This window comes from Pelobates fuscus, chromosome 12, assembly GCF_036172605.1.
Source record: "Pelobates fuscus isolate aPelFus1 chromosome 12, aPelFus1.pri, whole genome shotgun sequence".
Lineage (NCBI taxonomy): Eukaryota > Metazoa > Chordata > Amphibia > Anura > Pelobatidae > Pelobates > Pelobates fuscus.
This window is the reverse complement of record NC_086328.1, coordinates 133098103-133120963: the sequence shown is the minus strand read 5'-3', so window position 1 is coordinate 133120963 and position 22861 is coordinate 133098103. Positions and strand designations below refer to the sequence as shown.

The window sequence follows — 22861 nt, the reverse complement described above, 5'->3', positions numbered from 1 at the left end:
CAGCCACCAGGCGCCTGATAAAGTGGGGCAGTTCGTCCAGTAGTACCACCTCTGATACACCCCTGATTTTAATGTTCTTTCTCCTGCCCCTATCATCCAGTATAGCAAGTTGTTTGATGGCGTTTGCTTGTGTGAATTGTAATTGGGAGACTGTGTCTTTAAGGGAGGTGATGTCTTGACGTATGTCTCTCACCTCTTTTTCTGCGGCCTGGGTTCGTGCCGATACTGCCTGTACCTCTGCCGCCAGCCCCTTCAGGTCAGCTTGCCACATGTGCTGAAGGTTCCTTTGGAGACCGGCCAGCATGTTCTGAATGTCTTGCCTCGATGCCGATACCGTGTCATCCTGGGTGTATATGCGTGCGCTTCCCGCGCCTGCCGTAGTCATGCTGTGATGGGAGTCTCCATCCTCTGACCCCTCGGGTGATGCCGCCTCGACGGCTTGAGTCTGTGCAGGCGGAGGGGATTGCAGCATGCTGCTTATGTCCCTTTGCGGCTTGGGAGTGCTCGGGATCGGTTTGTGGGATTTCCGTCCCATTTCTTCCGGGGTGTAGAAGTCGGCGTCTGTGAGTTGTGAGTTCCCGCCGAGCCACAAAGTCAGCTCCCTGGTTAGGTGGTGTTCACTCGTGCGGTGGGCCCCGAGTCCCTTGGTGCGGCGTTTAGTGCCCGATTTAAAAAAAAAAAAAGGCACCTGCAAGATCCGCTGGGTGTCCGGAGAGTGACCCTGCAGTTCTCTTTAGTCGATGGGCTGTTGGTGCCGAGTTTAGGCCTGTTTATTGCGCTGGCTTGTCGGAGCCGTTGTAAATGGCGACCGCTGCCGTGTGCCGCTAGCTCCACCCCCTATATTGCAGATTATTTATGGTATATTTTTTTTGTTAAGAAGACATTGAGGAATCTTCTTTATAACCTGCATATTATTGGGTAATTTTTACCTATTACCACAGGTGTTTTAATTTAGTTATCATTAAAGTTTCTAAATTATGCTAATCCACTACCGGCTATACATGGGATTTTTAGATTGATCAAAACGGAAGGGATAGCCATTTTGACCCACTAGGTTGTCCTTATTCTGTTAGATCTGATCCTTTCCTTGTTAAATAAATGTTATCATTGATGTGTTGATAATTATTATACCAGAATTGATTTATTGAAAAATTATTATTTTTTGTTAGCATGTAGCACAGTAAGTAAAACATGGAGTGTTATCCCCCAAACCTTGACCAGCGGCAGAAACAATAAAGGCTCGACTTCAGTTCTATCCCAGGATGAGGTGCTGGCCCTTAGGTAGACAGATAATAAATTCACAACGAAAGTACAGGGTCAGTGTCTGTCAGAGGAAGAACTGAGCAGCTGGAAAAAGTACATTGTAGATGACAGCAAGTATATGGGGGGGGGCGGCAGGGAGTATATACAGCCTTATCTGGTGAACCAAAAAACTATGTACTGGTACAAGAAAATTGCAATCTATTTAAGCCAGGTTGCACTTTAATCTTTATGTGCCACAGCAGCCATACCCATTTCTTGATTTTATTTAAAAACTTTTGCCCAATATTTGATCTACACATATTGTCCATAGCCTTTGAGGAAAACACGTTCCTTGCCAAACCACCCCTTCCCAACACACTGTAAAATGTCACCCCAGAGAAAGTGTTGCATTTGCTGTAAGACATTAATCTAGTTATTACTGCCCTTCCTGCCCTTCCCTAGCTGCCCTCTGCATAACAGACTGTTTTGGAGTCTCTCTGTATGGGACTTAGATTTTTTTTTTTTTTTTTTTTCTAATAAATATTATTATTACGGTGGATTCCTGACCTCAACTTGTCACGATTACTCTTTGTTAGCTGCCTGTACCGACTTATTGGCTTATTATTTTGACTATTCTGACTCTTGAATTCCCTTGACCTTGGCCTCTCCCTATTTACGTTAAGCCCAGCAATCATAAAATGGCTACACCAAACGATTCAAAATACTACACTTAGAATACTTGTTAAAATGGTATGCCATCATGGGGGCAAATTACTTTCTCAAGGTGCCATGTTCTCTCAAAGGCAACATCACTTCAATCAATCACTTTGTAAAGAATGGCATTAATATATTTTGCTATATGACTTACCAAATAAAAAAACAACAACTAACTGACACTGTTAGAATCAGAAGACAATGTTAAATATAAATATTGAGGCTTTACAGTACTAACATATAAATATTATAACATTTCCTGTGAACAGCGTGGAGGAAAGACGGCCGCTTTCCTCCTGCAATCACAGGACCAGTCTGAGTGAGAATCTCCAACCCCTCCCCTCCCCCCGTAGACCGGTGGGGGTTATCCCGGTCCCGTGCGTTGATAACTGCCGCAGACTAACCTGTCCTGGAAGACCCTGTACTGCTCCTGAGCTGATCGGGTGTGGAGGGACCCAAGATGACAGACGCACAAGGCTGTTACACACGCGGCCTAAATCAACTACAGCGTGGCACGGCAGATCCCAGCACTACAGCACCAGACACGCTTGACACAATCTTGGCAAGGTTCTGGAAGAAGCTGCTGCACCGTGAGCGACAAGCTAAAACCCTGCAGTCGTCCCCTATGGGAGCACAAGATGGCGGCACTAGGAGGAATGGGAACCCTCTCAAGGGCGCTAACTTGTCCCAACCTTACACTACCAGAGCACGCTGCCCACCTGGGATGAGAGCAAAGATGGTTTCGACCAGAAGGTACAGACCACACAAGCAGAGGGCTAGAAGATGCAGCACCCACCGCACCATCCCTAACGGAAAGAACCCTGGACCTTTCAGGATTCCAGGTTCGTGGTACAACAGTCCAAGCTCTCCTACAACCCCGGGGCCGGAGGGGCGCCCCAGCTCCACACCACCATCCTGCTCCCCAATACGGAATGTGCCCCATTGCGAGAAGCGAACCCTGCAAAAGGCATTGGATGACTGTCCGGAATACCAGCGGATGGGGCTAGCATGATTCCCCGCAGCCCTCGACCACCTTCACTATGCAGTACTCCACTACCGAAACCACCCACAGACAACGGCAGATCGGACGACATAACCATGTGACCTCCCTAACGACCTTCCTGGATAGGTATACCACTACACGCCTGAACTTTCCCATATACCACATACCCTTACCTCAGACAGCGATCGGCTAAGGTGAACAGTGGGAAATCATACACTTGACTATGCTGAAAGCGGAGACAGAGGCCAAGCCGGATGAGACAAAGCACCATATAAGCTGCCTTTATGTTCAATTATGTTGGGCTTTCACTGTTATTAGCTGACCTGCTCCCAATCTTGGATGGTGCATTGAAGCCCCCATTTAAGCTTGGGAAACCGGCGCAGAAGACACAGAGCACACATACTAGTGTTTTAGGTGTAGGGAAACGTAGTTGCATCATCAGTACAGTTTTTGTGTGGGAAAATGCCAAAAAATTAAAAATAAATGTGGGTGCATTTAATATGAAAAAGGTAAATTGTGGTTAAACAGACATAGTATAGCTCAAATTGCAGTCTCTTTTGGTTCTGAACTTGGACACGTGACTCCATCCTTAAGGGGCTGAAGGGCTCAACAACACAACACTGAAGAAATGACACTCTGCGACAATGTAAAGTAATAACAGGGTCAATTTGATGTCCCCTCAAAATAACTCAACACACAGCCATTAATGTCTAAACCGTTGGCAACAAAAGAGTACACCACTAAGTGGAAATGTCCAAATTGGGCCCAATTAGCCATTTTTCCTCCTCGGTGTCATGTGACTCGTTAGTGTTACAAGGTCTCAGATGCGAATGGGAAGAAGGTGTGTTAAATTTGGTGCTATCGCTTTTTCACTCTCATACTGGTCACTGGAAGTTCAACAAAAACTTAAAAAAGGACTTTAAAAAAAAAAAAAAAAAAGAATTGTTGCTCTACATAAATATGGCCTAGTCTATAAGAAGATTGCAAAGATCCTAAAACTGAGCTCCAGCACGGTGGGCAAGACCATACAGCGGTTTCACAGGACAGCTTCCACTCAGAACAGTCCCCGCCATGGTCGACCAAAGAAGTTGAGTGCACGTGCTCAGCGTCATATCCAGAGGTTGTCTTTGGGAAATAGATGTATGAGTGCTGCCAGCATTGCTGCAGAGATTGAAGGGGTGGGGGGGTCAGCCTGTCAGTGCTCAGACCATACACCGCAAACTGCATCAAATTGGTCTGCATGGCTGTCGTGCCAGAAGGAAGCCTCTTCTAAAGATGATGCACAAGAAAGCCCGCATGGTTGTGGGAGAGTCATGGTCTGGACCTGCATGAGTGGTGCCGGCACTGGGGAGCTACAGTTCATTGAGGGAACCATGAATGTCAACATGTACTGTGACATACTGAAGCAGAGCATGATCCCCTCCCTTCGGAGACTGGGCCAAACGACAGTATTCCAACACAATAATGACCCCAAACACACCTCCAAGACGACCACTGCCGTTCTAAAGAAGCTGAAGGTAAAGGTGATGGAATGGCCAAGCATGTCTCCAGACCTAAACCCTATTGAGCATCTGTGTGGCATCCTCAAACTGAAGGTGGGGGAGCGCAAGGTCTCTAATATCCACTAACTTTGTGATGTCGTCATGAAAGAGTGGAAGAGGACTCCAGTGGTAACCTGTGTAAGCTCTGGTGAACTTCATGCCCATGAGGGTTAAGGCAGTGCTGGAAAATAATGGTGTCCACACAAAGTATTGACACTTAGGGGTGTATTCACTTTTGATGGCAGAGGTTTATACATTAATAGCTGTGTGTTGAGTTATTTTGAGGGGACAGTAAACTTACACTGTTATACAGGCTGTACACTTACTACTTTACATTGTAGAAGAGGGTAATTTCTTCAGTTTTGTCACATGAAAAGAAAATATTTACAAAAATGTGAGGGATGTATTCACTTTTGTGAGATACTGTAGGTCGGAAAATGTTTATACATACAGTTGCAATCTAAATTATTCAAAACTCCGGTTTATTGTCAAAATTTACAGACTTTCAGCAGTTTGGAATGATCAATTCAAACAAAAGCAAATGAAATAGCTGAACACAAACAATGCTTCAAGTGGTTTCCCCAAATTCAATAAAATCGCAACTTATAATGACTTCTCCAGTATCAAAATTATTCCACCCCTTCCTGGCAAACATCTCTAGTACTTGGTAGAGCACCCTTTTGCGGTTATGACCTGCTGCAAAGGAGAAGCATAGCCAGACATCAGCTTCTGGCAGCGTTCCTGAGCAATGGCCTCCAGTTCAGTAATATTCTTGGGTTTGAGTGCTGCAAATCACACCTTTTCTATGGGGTTCAAGTCAGGTGACTGATGGCCTCGGTAGAATTTTCCAGGATGTCTTCTGCAACCAACCCTTGGTGGTATTTAATATGCTTAGGATTATTACCTTGTTGGAAGGTCCAATGACACCCAAACTTCAGCTCACAGATGAGGGTTTTCTCCTAGGATTTTCTGATACTAAAATGAATACAGTGTGCCTTCCACACGCTGCAGGTTTTCAGTGCCACCACCATGCTTAACTGTAGGCAGAGTGTTCATTTCAGCATATGCTTCATTCTTCTTCCTCCAGACATACCACTGATCCATTTGGCCAAAAGGTTCCAGTGTTGTTTTCATTGTACAACAGAACAGAAAATACTGAGGCTTATGATTTTTAGCATACTGGATCCCACTTTTCTTGTGCTTTTGGGTCAGTAGCGGCGTAGGTTTCCGGAGTTCTGTCATGAAAACCATCTGCGTTTAGTATGTGCCTTACTGTGCTCACTGAAAGCACTGTGCCTGTTGCCAGAAAGTCTTGCTGCAGGTCTTTTGCAATCACTCGAGGGTTTTTCCACAACCTGTCTTCTCAGAAATCTGGAATCTTGATAGCTTCCTTTTTCTGCCCTGTCCAGGTAGTGTAACCACTGTTCATTCAACTTTGAACTTAAACTAGGCTCTGTGTTTTATTCAGTGCCTTTGCTATTTTTCTGTATACCGCTCTGTGTTTGTGAAGAGCGATGATCTCTTCTCTTAGCTTTGTGGACCATTCTTTTGACTTAAGCCATATTTCTAACATGCAGTCAAACGTGACACTCAACAAGTCCATAGAAAGTTCAGGTATTTCAAGTGTTCCAGCTCAAGCCCTGGTGTAACTAATTAAGCCCTTGAATAGTTGCATCAGGTGTGCTTGAAAAAACACATGGTTTGCATATTTATGCTGTTGTGAGGGATTCTATTCAGGGAGTTGAATAATTTTGAGACTACAGAAGTCATTAAAAGTTGCATTTTCAGTTGAATTTGGAGAAGCCCCTTGAAGCATTCGTTGTGTTAAGCTATTTCAATTGCTTTTGTTTGGTTTGTTGTTTGCAAACAGCTCTGAAGTTCTGATTTCCAATGGGGGTTGAAGAATTTTGATTGCAACTGCACATACACCCCCCACCTCCCCCCTTTCAAAACTTGATGAAAAGGATTATTGTATTAACAAATAAAAAAATTAAATTAAAGTTCTGAGGCGACAATTGTTCTTTAATATGCCAAAATTGGTATAAAGTTTATTTTCTCCGTTTAGAGTGGCACTTTGTTTTATAGTTATTTTACGCATGTAATAAAGGTGTAAAAGCTGCATTCAGCTGCTGAACCGTTTATTCACTTAACTCTGGATAACAGAAAGTTAAAATATGAATGATAAAATTTAGCCAAAAATAGTTGAATTTTTTTTCCCAACTTCTCTATGACCACAGTCTCGTTATCTACAATTTGCATTATAATTAATTTCAATTAATAATCCTGTTCTAGTTTCCCAATATCAGCATTTTCTCTACTCTTGTATCTGTAGGTTAGTGTCCAAACTACTGCGTTGGTGAATTCAAACAAACACAACTTAAAATACACAAAAAGGCAAATTCTTTACTTGTTAATATTCTGTCATATAAAAAAATTACAATATACAGAGTATAAATCCCTCCCATGATTGATATACAACAACTTTGTTTAATTACAGTGACAATGTACAACAGAGTTTATTTACAATGCGAAAATGTATATAAACCATTTTATGGTGCTACTGGCAGCCATTAAAGTTTTAGGAGGTAGCTTTAATAAACAAAATAAACTGAAGCCATATATCTCACCATGTGCTCTATCAAATAATTTACAGTACAAGATCAAAAATATACGCTCCGTATATATACAGCTTGGTTTGTAAAACTTCAATCTAGCTTCACTGTTTGACAGGAATGTCTCAAAGAAAAGAAAAAGAAAAAACAGGCGCATGGCAAGGAATTTGACAAATTGTGCTTAATTAGTAATAATTAATTACATTCAATGGATCTAACAAGTAGCAAAAAGAGTCGGACTGTATTATTCTACCTGTAATTTTTACAGGCGTGCAAGGCCTGAAATGGAAAGGGTTTGCCTTTGAATGAGAAGAAAGTTAGCAAAGATTGCAGCGTTTGTTAATGTTACTTAAAATTATTTCAAAGTTTTGTTTTTTTTGGTAATAAAAACAATTTGTAATTAAGTGCTCATCGAACTAATAACATTATTCAAACATGTATTTGGGGAGAAAAAAAAAAAATATCTAAAAAATATAAAAAATAATAATTATTGTTAAATGGGAAATATTTGGCATTTTTGCATGACACAACCAAGATTATTATTATTATTATTTTTTTTTTTTAAATCTATTTAATTACAAATCTCCTTTAAACAAGCTAACGAAAAGACAAGTCCATATTTAGGGGTCAGGGTTGTGTACCTTTGATATGTGGCACAGATATGTAGCTCGGTGCAATTAGTAATATTACAAAGCATCAGGTTATGTCACCCCTGTCCCCCCATTACCATTTATTTAGTATCTCTCCCCCCACCCCCACCCATTACCATTTATTTAGTATCTCTCTATTAACCAATTCTTCAAAGATCAATAGACAAGGGTCCTAACTCTCCACCTGCTCTGAAAAAGTGTTACAGAAACCTTTTGACCAATATTGTGTAGATGGACCAAATTAAAAGCAAAAGCCTAATAAAATAACAAAGGATGCAGTCAAACAATGGATGACATAGAAATGTCCTGCAAATCTTTGGTGTGAAATAGTATCTTTAGCGATCAAGTAACTAATTGGCAACTTAAAAACCTAAAAAGTAAAGGACTGATGGACAAATGCTGGATTTGAACTGCAAACTGAACTTGGAAAGGCTGTCCATAAGATTAATATATATTCTCAGTTTAGAAGTGTACCCACACTCGAAATCTGAGTGACGGCAATAATGGCAGGAGAACTGGTGTTTTATTACGTGTAATAGGCCACATGGCTGTGCCTAAAACTGAAATCCCATCCATTTCAGGTGGTCCACTTCTGTCTCATCGGTTTTTGGCATCTATTTCATTCGGAAGTCCTGCTCGTGGTTTTCCCACATAGTGCCCCATCCTGTACTTGCCATACCCATGGGTAATGTTTAAGAGGAACATATCTTGGTCAAAGGAAGTATAGTTTAATGGATAAAGCTCTTCGAAATCCATGAAGTGTGAATTAGCACACTGACAAAAAAATTAAATAAAAATGCTCCTAAAATAATGTTTTAAGTTTAAAACAAAGGTTTGTGCCTATTCAAATAAAGTCTGAATGTAATTTAAAATACATTACGTGCTGCACTCTTTGCACATATAGTCCATTATGGGAACATAATTGGCCTGGGAAGCCTGCAAGACACTGGCTGTTTAACTTCCAACAGAAACAGACAGTCTTTGGACTATAAGTAGGGTGGGATTCAGACTTGTTTTAACACTTACTGTGTCTATGGTTTTTCCCCCACTAGTATGTCATAGGGGATAGTAAGTTTTGCTCTCTCTGCTCTTGAAACATTGTTGATGGTTTTGGAACTTACGTGATCATACTAAATTTCTTCTCCATAAAAAATAAAATAAAAAAAATTATAGACTTAATTATACAACTGGCTTAGTATTATTATATGTGAAAACGGACAAGTACAAAAAAACCTTGATGCCTGGCTAGACCTGGTTAACCACTTGTCATCAGGATAGTGAAAGTGATCCTGTGTGCAAAACAAGCCAAACCACATGTTTAACAGTTTTCTAAGCCTTTGCTAAGAGAGAGCCATGTTGGATATAATACTGAATATTGTGCATGTTGTATTGGACAATTAACATTGTGTGATATATTCTGTAATGTACAGACCAAGAAATGCTTGTGTATGTTTCCATTCTTAGACAATAAAAATGGCTTTTCCTGGAGACATGCTGTACATATGACCACAGATTCACAACTAACAGAATATACTCCTTTTGTTTGCCCTGCAGTAAATTAACCTGAGTACCTGAAAATACAACAAGCACAATAGTTATATTCTTTTCTGATCGATAATGTTATCAGCTGGCGTCACTGTGTTGCTTTGCAAGGAAATGACAAAATTCCCATTTCACTGACAGAAGCTATTAAAATTCCAGAAGGATACAAGCGCTAAAGCAAATAAAGGAGGACTGTGATACTTTTAAATGAACCACATATTGCCTTAAAGTGATTAGAAAACATTTCAGCTACAAAATTTGGTTTACAAATGATTTCTAGTCCGGGCAACCACTCTTCTTTGTGTTCCTAGACAGCGGGGCACTTCCGAGCGCAATATTGGCTGCGCAGAACCAAAGCATGCCCTGAAACAAGGAATTTTAAGTAGGAGTATCAGTTATTTTGCCCACTTCCCTTCTTGTAAGTGACAAGCTTTTAAAAGTGCTCCCTTGCGGTAGGTCCTCACTTGGATTCTGCTCCTTGAGAAGTATTATACTCCAAACAGAATAAGTCCAGAAGGATGGATTCAGTCTTTCATTCTTGGTATATTATAAGCATATCGGACTAATGGAAATCCTCGGCTCTGATAAAAACAGGCCCGACCACAGGCCTGTACCTGATCTGAACTGTCCGACACAAAAGAATCTTCCTCATCTGCACAATCTGAGTGAGCAGACTGAGTACCGAAGTCTGACCAATAGTTCTCAGGTCGTTGGCAGGGTACAACAGCCAGCGTAGGACAGCTGTGCGACTTTATTAAGTGTTTACAGGGTGGTGGATTCTTTAAAATAAATGACTCACAGTAGTCACACACAGCAAAGTTGCCTTCAAAATGCGTATACATTCCAAAATCATAGAAATAGTCTGGAGTTACGCATCCTCTCTGAGTGTTCGTGGCAACTGCGGCTGAGCCACTTTTCTTGGTCAAGTGCCACCGCAATAGTTTCCAGTCTTCCTTAAATTTAGGATTAAAGAAAACATAAAGTACTGGATTGAGGCACGCCGGCAAAGGAAAAAATATCAAGGTTACAGACTTCATGATTTCTGGACTGATTGAGATGGCAGTGATCAGTGGGGCAAAGGAGAAAAATGCAACGGGGCAGAAGAAGATACAGTTGGTGAAGATCAGCCAGGCAACATGCTTGATCATACTGGACTCTGCATTCTCTGAGAGGTCTTCTTTCTCCAAGGTGCAATAGAGTTTAGTGTAGGTTATCACCATTACCAAGAAAGCCAATGAGTTGAGTAAAACCAATGTCACTGTAAACCCAAGAGAAGGGGTTTCACCTGTAGGAAAAGGCAAGCACAGAGGAGACGCTGAGAATTCTCCAACATGAAATAACGGTAAACATCCTGCTGCTATAGCTAGCAGGAAAGCGAAAACGGAAGCAATCTGAAATTTCTTTAAATGTTTGCTTTTCTCTTTCTTGATGATATCTTTGGCAGATAAACTCCGTTCAATGGCTGCCAAGGTCAGGAAGAAGATTGCACTCTCAGAAGAAAAAATGGCAAGGAAACCAGCCATTTTACATCCGCTGCCAGTCTCCCACCATATTCCAAACTCTGCAAACTTTCCCCAAGACACGGTGTCCAGTATGGTTAGAGTGCCAGTGTACACACCCATGAACAGGTTGGAGACTGCAATCAGGCCAACAAAAATCTTGGATGAGGATGGTGGAGAACAAGAAACAAACATGGTTAGAATAACGATTAGATTGAAGATCACTGCAAGAAGAAAGATGAACCACACCGTAAGTCTGATCATCCAGCTGCCAAGAAGATATTCACATGGTTTAAAGGCACCTGAAATAAGAAAGACAAAATATATAACAATTTAATAATTACTAAACCGTTAACGAACCATAAAAAAGAGGAGGGGCCACATTGTGAAATAAAGGAAGTTTAAACATTAGATCTCCTTTTACAGGAAGTATTTAGAAAGGCATGCAGGAAGGTGTGACTAAGGCTTTATAAACAAAGTGATGTAACTCCTAAATAGCAGAATTGAGCAGTGAGACTAAATGTGCACGATCTATATATCAAAACAGCTTCAAAAGCTAAAGTTGTTCTGGTGACTATAATGTCCCTTTAAATGAACACTATAGTGTCAAGAATACAAATGTGTATCTCTAACACTATAGGTCTAAGTAGCTGTTTAGTCGCCTGGGAACCCTTACCTCCAGTTAAAAAGGGAATTTATTCACCTCTTTTCAGCACCGTGTGGGACCGGACATGGGAGGCCCCACCCACGCACCACCCCCTTGGCTGAGATCATCAACATTGATGATCTCAGCCAATCCTTTCATATAGAAAAGCAATGGGAAGGAATTGAGCATGCACAGCAAAAACGCATCTCCTCATAGAGATGCATTGAATGTGCTTATGGAGTTCAGAGTTCCTCTTTAATACATTCATAAAATCTACCTGTGCACTTCACAGGATTTTTGTAGAGGCTCCATGTTTGAAGAGTCACTGGTGTGCAGTTGTCCCAAGTTTAGGAGTTAAGGGCCACACAAAATTCTGAATTCTACTGGTGGGCAGAAAACTATTGTTGTACTACAATAAAACATATACAATCACAATTAATAACAATTTACCTGTAGAGGGATTACAGTGGACTACGGTTTGAACATGTTCTTTATCTTCTTCTGTGTTCATATAATCTGAATCTATGGTGCCTACAAAAAGAAAGATACAGCACTTATTTTCCCAAATACAGTATAATTTCATATTAGTGAAAGAAAAAAAAACAATATAAAGTTCAATAATAAAGGACATTCTACCATGTGTCTCACTACGCACCAAACAAAACATCTGTATTTCAGCAAAAAAGTAAAACCCCCCCAAAAAGGTAATTTCTTCTCCTATCTTTATTTCATTCCCTTTTCTTTGACATGATTCTTTTTTTTGCCAGAGAAGCTGTAATTAGCATAATACACGTAATACAAGGCATTTTGTTTGTCCACAGAAATGATAAGGAATCCTCTGCAGTACAGCTAACACGGAGATCTGTACGGCCTGCTGCACATGCAGGTGACGCTCCCAGTCACTCAGTCACTCCAATATACTACAGATACAATGTGACATCTTCAGTGTTTCTCTTACAGTAAAGATCGAGATACGATGGCGTGGCTGAGAGATCTCTGCTATGTCCTGCGTAAAAGAGACATCCTTACAGAGTACAATACAAACATGTATGCAGTAAAAAGATGATTTTACTCACGCCGTGCAGGTCTCGCCACGGATGACCCAAACTCCATGGCTGAGATCCTCAGTCTTGATGATCTCAGCCAATCCAATGCTTTCCCATAGGAAACCATTGGGAGGCTATTGCGCATTTGTTGCAAAAAGTTGCACCAATCATTGACTCGTTGCAGCTCTATGGGGAATGGGAAGCACTGATCCAAAAAGCACCTCTAGTGGCCGTCTTAATGACTGTCACTAGAATTGTTACTCGGCAGCAATGTAAACACTGCCTTTTCTCTACATTAAGCTGTAGTGGTTCTGGTGACTATAGTGTCTCTTTAATATTACTTAAATTCATAGGCATAATAAGGTTCATTAATAGTTTCTAAAGTGTTTTTTTTTTTTTTTTTTTATCTGCTCAATTCCTAATTAGTCTATTCCACAAATCTTTTTCCTGAAAGACGGAATTGGTTAATAGAGTTCAAAAACACCAAGACGTCTAAAGTGCCCACACCTACATAGATGCAACATACATTCTACAATTCCAATTCCAAGGTGGAGTAAAAAAAATAAAGTCACAAATCATTAACTTTTATAAGAGAGCGAGATAGATCAGCTAAGCAAGAGAGCATGAACAATGTGCGTATATTGTATTAACATGTTTATACAAAAACAAATTCACCAAATAGTAAACCCTTTCCTAGAATGCAATGGAAATATTTAGCTTGATTTACAGCCAGAAAGTATAACTTTAAGGAAAACAAAAAAAGCTTACATGTAATATAACCTAGTGTATTATTTTGTAATAATAATAATAATAATAATAATAATAATAATAATAATAATAATGTGGGGGCGGCCATCTTTAGCTAGCTTGGTAAGAAGTGCCACTTAATAAAAAAAAAAAAAAAAAAAAAACCTCAAACTGCTGCATTGTTTGATTTCGCTCTATTTAATAAAGTCAATGCTTGCAAATTTGATAGTGTTCTTTTACCCAGATACCAGAGTTAGTGGTCAGCTCACCAAAATTCAATGGAAGAAAGAAACAAAAGTACGGCATTTCATTATTTAATTCAATCTTAGTTTTAACAATTTTAAAATGCAAGCAGGAACGGAATATGTCATGTGATGCTGAGCTTTGGTTTCCTTCTTCAATAAGCACCGCTTATATTCCAGGATAGACCTGAAACCGTCCCAGTAAGACCACTTTTGAGATGCCTGGCACATGCAGACAAGAGTCATGAAAACACACTAACTTTGGTTACTTTGCATGGCTGTTCTTTTCGGACACATAGTCAGCTTACTCGTGTTCTTTTTACATACTTCATATCTTTCCTGTTGTCTGGTACGATTGTAAAATCATGCTCTCGTGATATAAATACCTTTCTCGTGCTCTGATAGAAGTTTCTGGTACTTAGAGCTGTCATCCTCAATGGTAGAGGTCAAGTAAGAATCACAACCAGAAAATGCACAGCACTGATAAGCATATGGAACAGATACCGACCTAAAACCAAACAAACAGATGTTTAAGAAATTAGCAAAACGACCCAGAAAAGCAAGTTCAAATAGTGTAGTAGAAAAAAACAGAAATACAAACTTCAGAAAAAGAAATCTCTCGTGCACAAATACTCTGAAATCTACGACATACTCAGTAACAGTTACATTACAACAACATTGTAAGAAGATATTTAAATGTAAAAATGTAATTAATAAGAAAATTTACCGGAGTTTCAATAGGTCCTTAGCTGCAAATGACTCTTTTAGCCTTGGGTTTCCTGTGAGTTTCAGCTGGTTTAAGCCTTGAAGTCCTTCAGTTGGAAATGATGTCAAGTCATTAAAACAAAGATCTCTGAAAAGGAAATTAAAAATGAATAAATAAAACCCATATGATATTTTCAAGAAAAATATAGGGAATAACCGAACACAAAAGCTCCTCTGCCCACATGAGGCAGAGAGTTCTATTCCGTCCAAATGACTGACTCAATGTTTTAATCTGAAATGGATTTTTCATAGAAGGCTTGGCGCTCTACACTGCATGTGGACCGAGGTATTTCACATTCTATTACTATGAGAACTTAGGGGTATGAGGAAGGAATCCTCCACTCTAATAGTGTTTGTTAACCAATTGTTAAAGGGACACTATAGTCACCTGAACACCTTTAGCTTAATGAAGCAGTTTTGGTGTATAGAACATGCCCCTGCAGCCTCACTGCTCAATCCTCTGCCATTTAGGAGTTAAATCCCTTTGTTTATGAACCCTAGTCACACCTCCCTGCATGTGACTTGCACAGCCTTCCATAAACACTTCCTGTAAAGAGAGCCCTATTTATGCTTTCTTTATTGCAAGTTCTGTTTAATTAAGATTTTCTCATCCCCTGCTATGTTAATAGCTTGCTAGACCCTGCAAGAGCCTCCTGTATGTGATTAAAGTTCAATTTAGAGATTGAGATACAATTATTTAAGGTAAATTACATCTGTTTGAAAGGGAAACCAGTTTTTTTTTTCATGCAGGCTCTGTCAATCATAGCCAGGGGAGGTGTGGCTAGGGCTGCATAAACAGAAACAAAGTGATTTAACTCCTAAATGACAGTGAATTGAGCAGTGAAATTGCAGGGGAATGATCTATACACTAAAACTGCTTTATTTAGCTAAAGTAATTTAGGGGACTATAGTGTTCCTTTAATAATAAAACTTTGGGTGACTTTAAAGGAAAACTCCAAGCAGGAGCGCCATATCTACATCCAAGGGTAAGTTGAAAACGATTTAAGAACGGTTTGAAAACATAGCTAAATACTGCCTGAAACCCAAAAGTAAAATAAAGTTTTAAAACAGTGTAAAATAAAATAATATATATATATATATATATATATATATATATATATATACACACACACTCTAAGTGTATTTTTATATATATATATATATCAAAACACACGTAGAATGATCTTAAATATATATATATACACACACACAATTATAATTATATATCTATATATAATAAATATATAAATACATAAAAATGTAAAAATTCTACTATTTTATTATATATATATATTAAAATACACTGAGAACGAAATATATATATATATATATATATATATATATATATATATATATACACACACACACACACACACACACACACACACACTTTTATAATTTTTTTGCCTTGGGAGGTGTCACTCATTATCTGCATTCCTACCTATTTGTATGTTTCACTATTTTTTTGTGTTAACAATTGTAATGGAAGTCCAGTTCAGTTATGGCACTATAAGGGCACATATTGTGGTCTACCTACTATGTTCTCCCATGCTATTGGATCATCTCTGCCTCCATGAAGATATTTAATGCAAGTTGTGGTGGGATATTACCGCAGACTGACGGGTGCAAAGCAGTTTTATTTTTGACAGAAAAGGATAGTTCTTATCACGATGATTGCGAGCACTTTCATGGGAAAGCCCTACATTTGAACTTGTAACTTTCCAAGACCCCATAAAACCTGTACATGTGAGGGGCTGATGTACTCGTGAGACATTGCTAAATACAAATAGCTTTTACTGCAATAAAACACTCCTAACAGTATTATGTAATTCTCCGTTAAAATACAGAACTTGAAAATAACTAAAAGTGTTAGTTTCTCACACCTTTTTTAGATTTTATTCATATTAAATTACGTTTGCGAAAGCCTCATTTCTCTTGAACAAAATGATCTACAATAAGTCTGGGTGCACTTAACATGAAAGAGGTAAATTCCAGTTGAACAGACATATAGCTCAAATTCCAGGTTTTGTCTTAGTTCAGAACTTCTACAATTTCCTGAGTCCCTAAGTGGTTAATATTCACCTGACTAAACTGGCTTTAATAACACATTTTTCATTGTAATGTTAATTACGTCTACCCAGAGGGGTCTTGGAAATTATTAAATACTTTCAGAACGTAATCCTCTTAACGTAAAAAAAAATAAAATGAGTGCACAGTAATTTGAATCAAACTAGAGAGATTATTTCCTGACTGAAGCAGCTATCTGAGAACGAGTTACTTACAGATTACTTAGTGAAGAGAGTGTGGTAAATGCTTCATTGTGAATCGTCTGGATTAGGTTTCTGCTCAGGTCCCTGCAATTATTAAAATATATAAAAATCACTCATTAGCTTAGCGATATCAATTTCAATATCTCAACTACTTGCTGGACTTCCTTAATCTTCGACAATTCCAAGTAACTGCTCAAGGCCAAACATTTTAAGTGCCTCGACATACTATATCTCAGTTTTGGTGGTTTTTCTGCTCAGTGTATCACAGCATATGATGAACACAATCTTACAGCGTTTAAAACACTTTGAGTCCACAAGTTGTTTCCCCAATTACATTTCATTTATTAAAAAAAAAAAAAAAAAAAGTTTAATATTGAAGTTGCTTGTAATACAATGTCTTTTAAATATAAGAAATTGCGGGAAAAAAAAGGATATATTCTATTTTATTATTTTTATTTCATTTAATTTTTCATATTCATTTATTTCATTATTAATTATAGGTTTCTGGAGAATCCTTGTGAAGGATAACTAGGGCACAGTCGGACTCCCAATAAGCCTCTGTAGCTTGACCGCTAGCTAGCTTTAGCTGTGAATTAAGATACAAAGCATGGGAAGCCAATTGACAATAGTTACAATGCTACCAGAAACATAACCCGTTATTTATAAAATCTAAAAATGTACACAACAATTTCAAATAACTAACTTCAAAACCGATTGTTATTATGGTGAAAACAAGGTATATAAACAGTATCTCTTATCACAAGGTAGAGATTCTCTGCTTTCAAAGAAGGGGACCTCAAAGCATGCAACATAATGTGGTCCTTACTGTGGAGAATTTACCAGGATTGATTTGCAATGCTTTCTTATCAAAATCTCTGAACATGTCAAAGCACATATGATTGGAAGAAATGTAAAGATAAGGAAGCAGACCAGTCTCCAGGTCTGCCTGGCCTACCACTACTGATCGCTTTATCATACTCCAAAGCTTCAAATATACAAACAGACCTTGCCGTTTTCAAGAGAAGTCAAAAGCACATTCTAAAGTTTAGTAAGTTACTGAATTATACTCACAGTATACGTAAAGATGTAAGGCCTTGCAAAGACTTGTTCAGAACTTCTTTTATTTGATTGTGCTGTAGATAACTAATACAAAAAATACATATATAAATATATAGTAACCGTAACAGAAAAAAAAATAGGAGAGGAACAGCGCTACACACCTGAGGGGAAGGGTAACCCTCAAACCCTTCAAAGAATGGAGAGAACAAGATACAACAAATACAGGGTGCGCTAAGTAGGACAATGAGAGATAATAAACAAAAATAATATAAAGAGTCTCTTAAAGTACAGCGAAGACCTGGAGTGTATATTCTTCAGTTCTTGCTTTGAATCCTCAGTGGTAAATATGAAATACAAAAGCAAAAATAGAGACCAATAGTGCAAAACCATTTTAGGAAAGCTGGATCACGAACAACATAGAAGTAGAGAAGTGCCAACTCACTATTTTTTGCTTTTGTATTTCATATTTACCACTGAGGATTCAAAGCAAGAACTGAAGAATATACACTCCAGGTCTTCGCTGTACTTTAAGAGACTCTTTATATTATTTTTGTTTATTATCTCTCATTGTCCTACTTAGCGCACCCTGTATTTGTTCTATCTTGTTCTCTCCATATATAAATATATAAATATAAAATAAAATAAAAATCTAAAATTAAAACAATCAGGGTTTTTAATCAAGCGACATTGCCAAAAACATTGGTTACATACAGTGAATACAGTAAACATCTAAACAGTGACTGCATTCCATCTCTGTGTCAGATGCAGGTTTTTCCTGGTGTATCACACAAAGTTTATTGTACTCCGATTCTATTGGAGGATTTTCTCAACTGGGCATTTTGATTATATATCTTTAGTAAACAATATAATAACCACAGGGTAAACCATAATGAGCTGTTTTTTACATTCCTTTTACCAACGCAGATCATCTTTAGACTACAATTTTATTTCTAAATATTAGATCGATACACAGAGTTCCCATTGTGTCTCTATGATCCCCGCCATGTTGTTTAGCCCCTCGTTTCTTTACTAACATCCACAGACTTATTTCCTCCCTTACTGCACCCCATTTAAAAGAAGTTGGAAGGGGGAGCGGGATGAGAGGAGAGGGAAGAGATGTTTAATCTACGTATAAGTGGTTCAAAAACCATAATGCGGGGATAAAACATTAAGAAGTCTTCACTGTTTCATAGGATGCAATCTATGGCTTACACATGTATAGACAAAATAGTTTTATCTACACGTTCCGCCATCTCATTTTTGTTACATGACAAATGCATTTTAAGAAGCATAAAAATCACTTAGCGAACTACTTACACTTCCTCTAGGGCACTGCAACCTTCAAAGCCAGATAGGTCTGTGATCTCATTGTAGGACAGGTCCCTAAAGAAAAGAAAATAGGGAATAGTTTTTTTTTTCTTCATCTTCTTATTAAATATCGTAGATTTAAATATATCTTCAAACAATACAAAATACCTCTACAGCTATTTAATGTAATTTGATATTTTAAAGAGGACGAGCCAATTATCTATAATAATACTTTAGATCCTCCTTTGTTCCAATTTTTCGTTTTTTAGGTCAAGGTCTTTGATGGCTGTATGCCTGCTTAACGATTACACAATATTTCACTATATATTCATGGAGTTTTTTTTTTTTGTTTGTTACGGGGGACCCAATTTCTGAAAATGGCATTAACTCAGTGGCTCTGAATTGTAGAATAGCTCAACAACCCATTGTTCATTTATAATATTAACGAACCACCTTTCACTAGACCTGTCCAGGGGTCAATGGTGTTCCCAAAAACACTGGGAAAGGCAGGTTTGGTTCATTTAAATGACTGCCTGGGCCATAATGGATAAAGGTTTGTTTTCACCAATGAGAACCCACAGAAAATGGAATGTTCCTGACCAATGCCCTAATATCTCCATCTACTTCAGAAACATGGATATTGCGTACATCACAACAAGTAAACAATGCAATGTATTGTTCTCATTAGGGACAGGTACACAAACAAAGCTGGTGAGAGCAGAACCAAAGCAATATTACAAGGATAACAGCACAGCATCGTATGGATGGCAGCACCTCTAAGACTCATGTTAGCTTCCAATGACGGACTCAAAAACAACACTACCAAACACAAACACATTTACAATACGGCTTGACAAACAGATCTTAAAACCGAAATAAAATTATCTTTGAATGCTAATTTCATTTGAGGAGTACAAAGAAAAAACGTATTGAAACAAAGAGATGGCGAATTTGAACTTACAGAGTTCGAAGTATCTTCTGCTCTTGACAAAATCTTGGTGGAATACTCTTTATCTTTGTGCCGGTCAAGGTCCTGCAAAACAGGTCACAGATGTATATTTAAGCACGATTCAAGGATAACAGATGAGAGGGATAAGGACCAGGAGAAAAAGCAGATGTGAGGCCATGATCTACTGGAATCTCACGCTAATGGCTGCATTAAGGGCATGACAAATCATTAACTTTCAATTGTGTCATTTATATAAAGCGAGATATAAATACACAACTTGCACATCTGGTGTCTCTCATAGCAACAATAGTCTGGACGTTATAATCCGCTATGAATTTTTGAACGTATGACTTTCCATTAATCTCCAGGGTGTTCAAGTCACAAGCATCCAAAGGCATGCTCAGTTATTTATAAGGCCAATGTCGGGGGCAGGAATACATTTGATTTTTTTTTTCATATCTCACCAATCAAGCTGTTAATAAACTTACAATTAATAGCAATCAATTCTTTTTTTTTTTCCTTCTTACATTAAGAGTGATTAAGGGAATGTTCCAACTGTGATACTTTCATATGGAGTGATTTTGCTATATAATTCTTATAATTCTTGCTACTTCCCTTAACTCAATGATGGGAGGTATGGAAGGGGAATGGGCAGGTGGGCAGGCCAGAAAAGAGTATTAAAGGACTACTCTAGGCACCCAGACCACTTCAGCTTAATGAAGTGGTCTGGGTGCCAGGTCCAGCTAGGGTTAACCCATTTTGTTAATAAACATAGCAGTTTCAGAGAAACTGCTATGTTTATAAATTGGTTAAGCCTTCCCCCTAATCCTCTAGTGGCTGTCTCATTGACAGCCGCTAGAGGCGCTTGCGTGATTCTCACTGTGAAAATCATAGTGAGAGCACGCAAGCATCCATAGGAAAGCATTGTAAATGCTTTCCTATGCGACCGGCTGAATGCGCGCGCAGCTCTTGCCGCGCGTGCGCATTCAGCCGACGGGGCGGAGAGGATGAGGAGAGCTCCCCGCTCAGCGCTGGAAAAAGGTACGTTTTATCCCTTTTCCCCTTTCCAGAGCCGGGCGGGAGGGGGACCCTGAGGGTGGGGGCACCCACAGGGCACTCTAGTGCCAGGAAAACGAGTATGTTTTCCTGGCACTAGAGTGGTCCTTTAACAACAGGTGGGCCATTCATTGAAAAGGGAGGACTCCCCCATGAAGTGGACATGCCCAGATAAGAGGATGTATTGGGCTGCGTGCATGGCAGGCTGATGGGCTGACCAGAGTGTCGACCTAATTATTATTATTATCATTATTTTATTATTTATATAACGCCATCACATTCTGTAACGCTGTACATTGGGTCAATTCAAAGCAGACAATGCACAAAGAGTTCCTGAGGACCTCTACTCATGGTCTTGCACTGAGCAAGTGCAATGAGGGTGTTACTAATGATGTGTTACATCAATTGGAGAAATTCCTTGGAATCCCAAGATGTGGGACAGCAGGGGAAAAAAAACCTGTGACAGTAGAAGAGAACACCGGATCTGGTGCACTTGGTAGGTATGCATTGTGTCCGAATGCGTGCGTTATGAAAACGTAAAAGATAGTTTGTATCTCCAGTATAATCGTATAAATTAAGCGATTAGGGAGTAAAAGTGCAATTCTCACACACAGATTATGCAAGTAAGCTTGTGTAACCGCACATCAATGGACTACAACAAATGTGAATGCATGGGATTAGTTAAACCGATAAATGTATTAACAGTAAATGTACATCTAATTCAAATAAAATGAATAACTATACTTACAGACTTTCTAGGTTAACAGTTCCTGTAAGATTGGGAAACCACTGAACATTAGTTGCTCCTCTGATAACCCTAAATAAAGAAAGTGGATTTGATCAATAAAGTGCTACCGAGATGCGTTCTGTAAAATTTACTACGGCAAACAAAACTTAGTGCAATACATACCAAAATATTAATAATAAAACAAAATGAACAGTTTTATTTCTGCCATACCAATTTAGTCTTCAATCATGCATACCTCTTAATCAAAACCAGTTAACATAAGCTTGCTTGGGACATCCAATAAAATAGGAATGATCACTACTCAAACCAAGTCTCACAAGGCAGACCGTAAAGGCAAGAATTTAAAGATACGCAGGTTTCAGCAGCACTTCCACCAGCAGCTGGCAACTCGTCCAGTCTTCTTAGAGATAGAAAACTCAGATGTCAGCTCATTAATTGCCTTAAATCATACATCAACATCCTGCTACTCCTGTTCGAGAAGACCAGAAGCACTTTGGGCACCTGGGGTGTAGTGGCTGCAGTAAGCTCTGTAGAAGCCTACTGAAGCCAAATAATGAACACAATACATACTGGAATAAGGTCACCAACGATAAAATGGTATGGATACCATCATTAATCCCGGAAGAGCTAAATTTCAAGAGTCCCATATTTTCCTTTAAATGTTAAATATTCGAAAGACGTTGGACAATAGGTTTGAGTGTGACATAACATGCACATGAAATATGCCATTTTCTGAGCGATAAGCCACCCTGCCGCTTTGCCATTTTGACATTTCTCTTCAACCTTTTGAAGGTCATCAGGTCATGCTACAGTTAAGCAGTATAATTATAGAAAGCACACAGTGCAACTAATACCGTGTCAAGTATCTCACTTCACACATTCTAGAAAAGGGTAGACAAGTACTTACAAGAAGTGGAGGTCTGATAAGTTCTGAAATGCCGAATTCCCAACAAAAGACAAGGGATTATCGTACAAGTGTCTGAAAAATATGGAACAGAATGACTTAATTGAGCAGCTCACAAACATTTGGGCACATCTGTAGTTATTTTGCGTTTTTGCAAATGAGCCTCACTCCCCCAAATGTAAACAGTAAGCCCTCAAACCAGTCAGATTATATAAAACCTCACTTGCACAGACAAGCTTTTTTTAATTTTAATTTTTGATAAAGCTTTGGTCAAGACCCCCACACTCCAAAATAACAAAACATTTATTTTTCTGGCAC

General features: G+C 38.9%; 1 protein-coding gene across 1 annotated transcript in view; it reads right to left on the bottom strand.

The window, feature by feature from the left end:
• Positions 1-8589: 8589 nt before the first annotated feature.
• LGR4 (leucine rich repeat containing G protein-coupled receptor 4) overlaps positions 8590-22861 on the bottom strand; it is an 81771-nt gene continuing 67499 nt past the window's right edge. The window contains exons 9-18 of the mRNA XM_063438567.1: positions 22547-22618; positions 21640-21708; positions 19848-19919; positions 18896-18961; positions 17591-17662; positions 16532-16603; positions 14212-14337; positions 13871-13992; positions 11900-11980; positions 8590-11105 (exon numbers count right to left, since the gene is read on the bottom strand). Of these exons, the coding sequence (XP_063294637.1) occupies positions 9829-11105; positions 11900-11980; positions 13871-13992; positions 14212-14337; positions 16532-16603; positions 17591-17662; positions 18896-18961; positions 19848-19919; positions 21640-21708; positions 22547-22618 (2029 nt within the window). The 3' untranslated portion in view covers positions 8590-9828. The remainder of the gene's footprint in view (positions 11106-11899; positions 11981-13870; positions 13993-14211; positions 14338-16531; positions 16604-17590; positions 17663-18895; positions 18962-19847; positions 19920-21639; positions 21709-22546; positions 22619-22861) is intronic.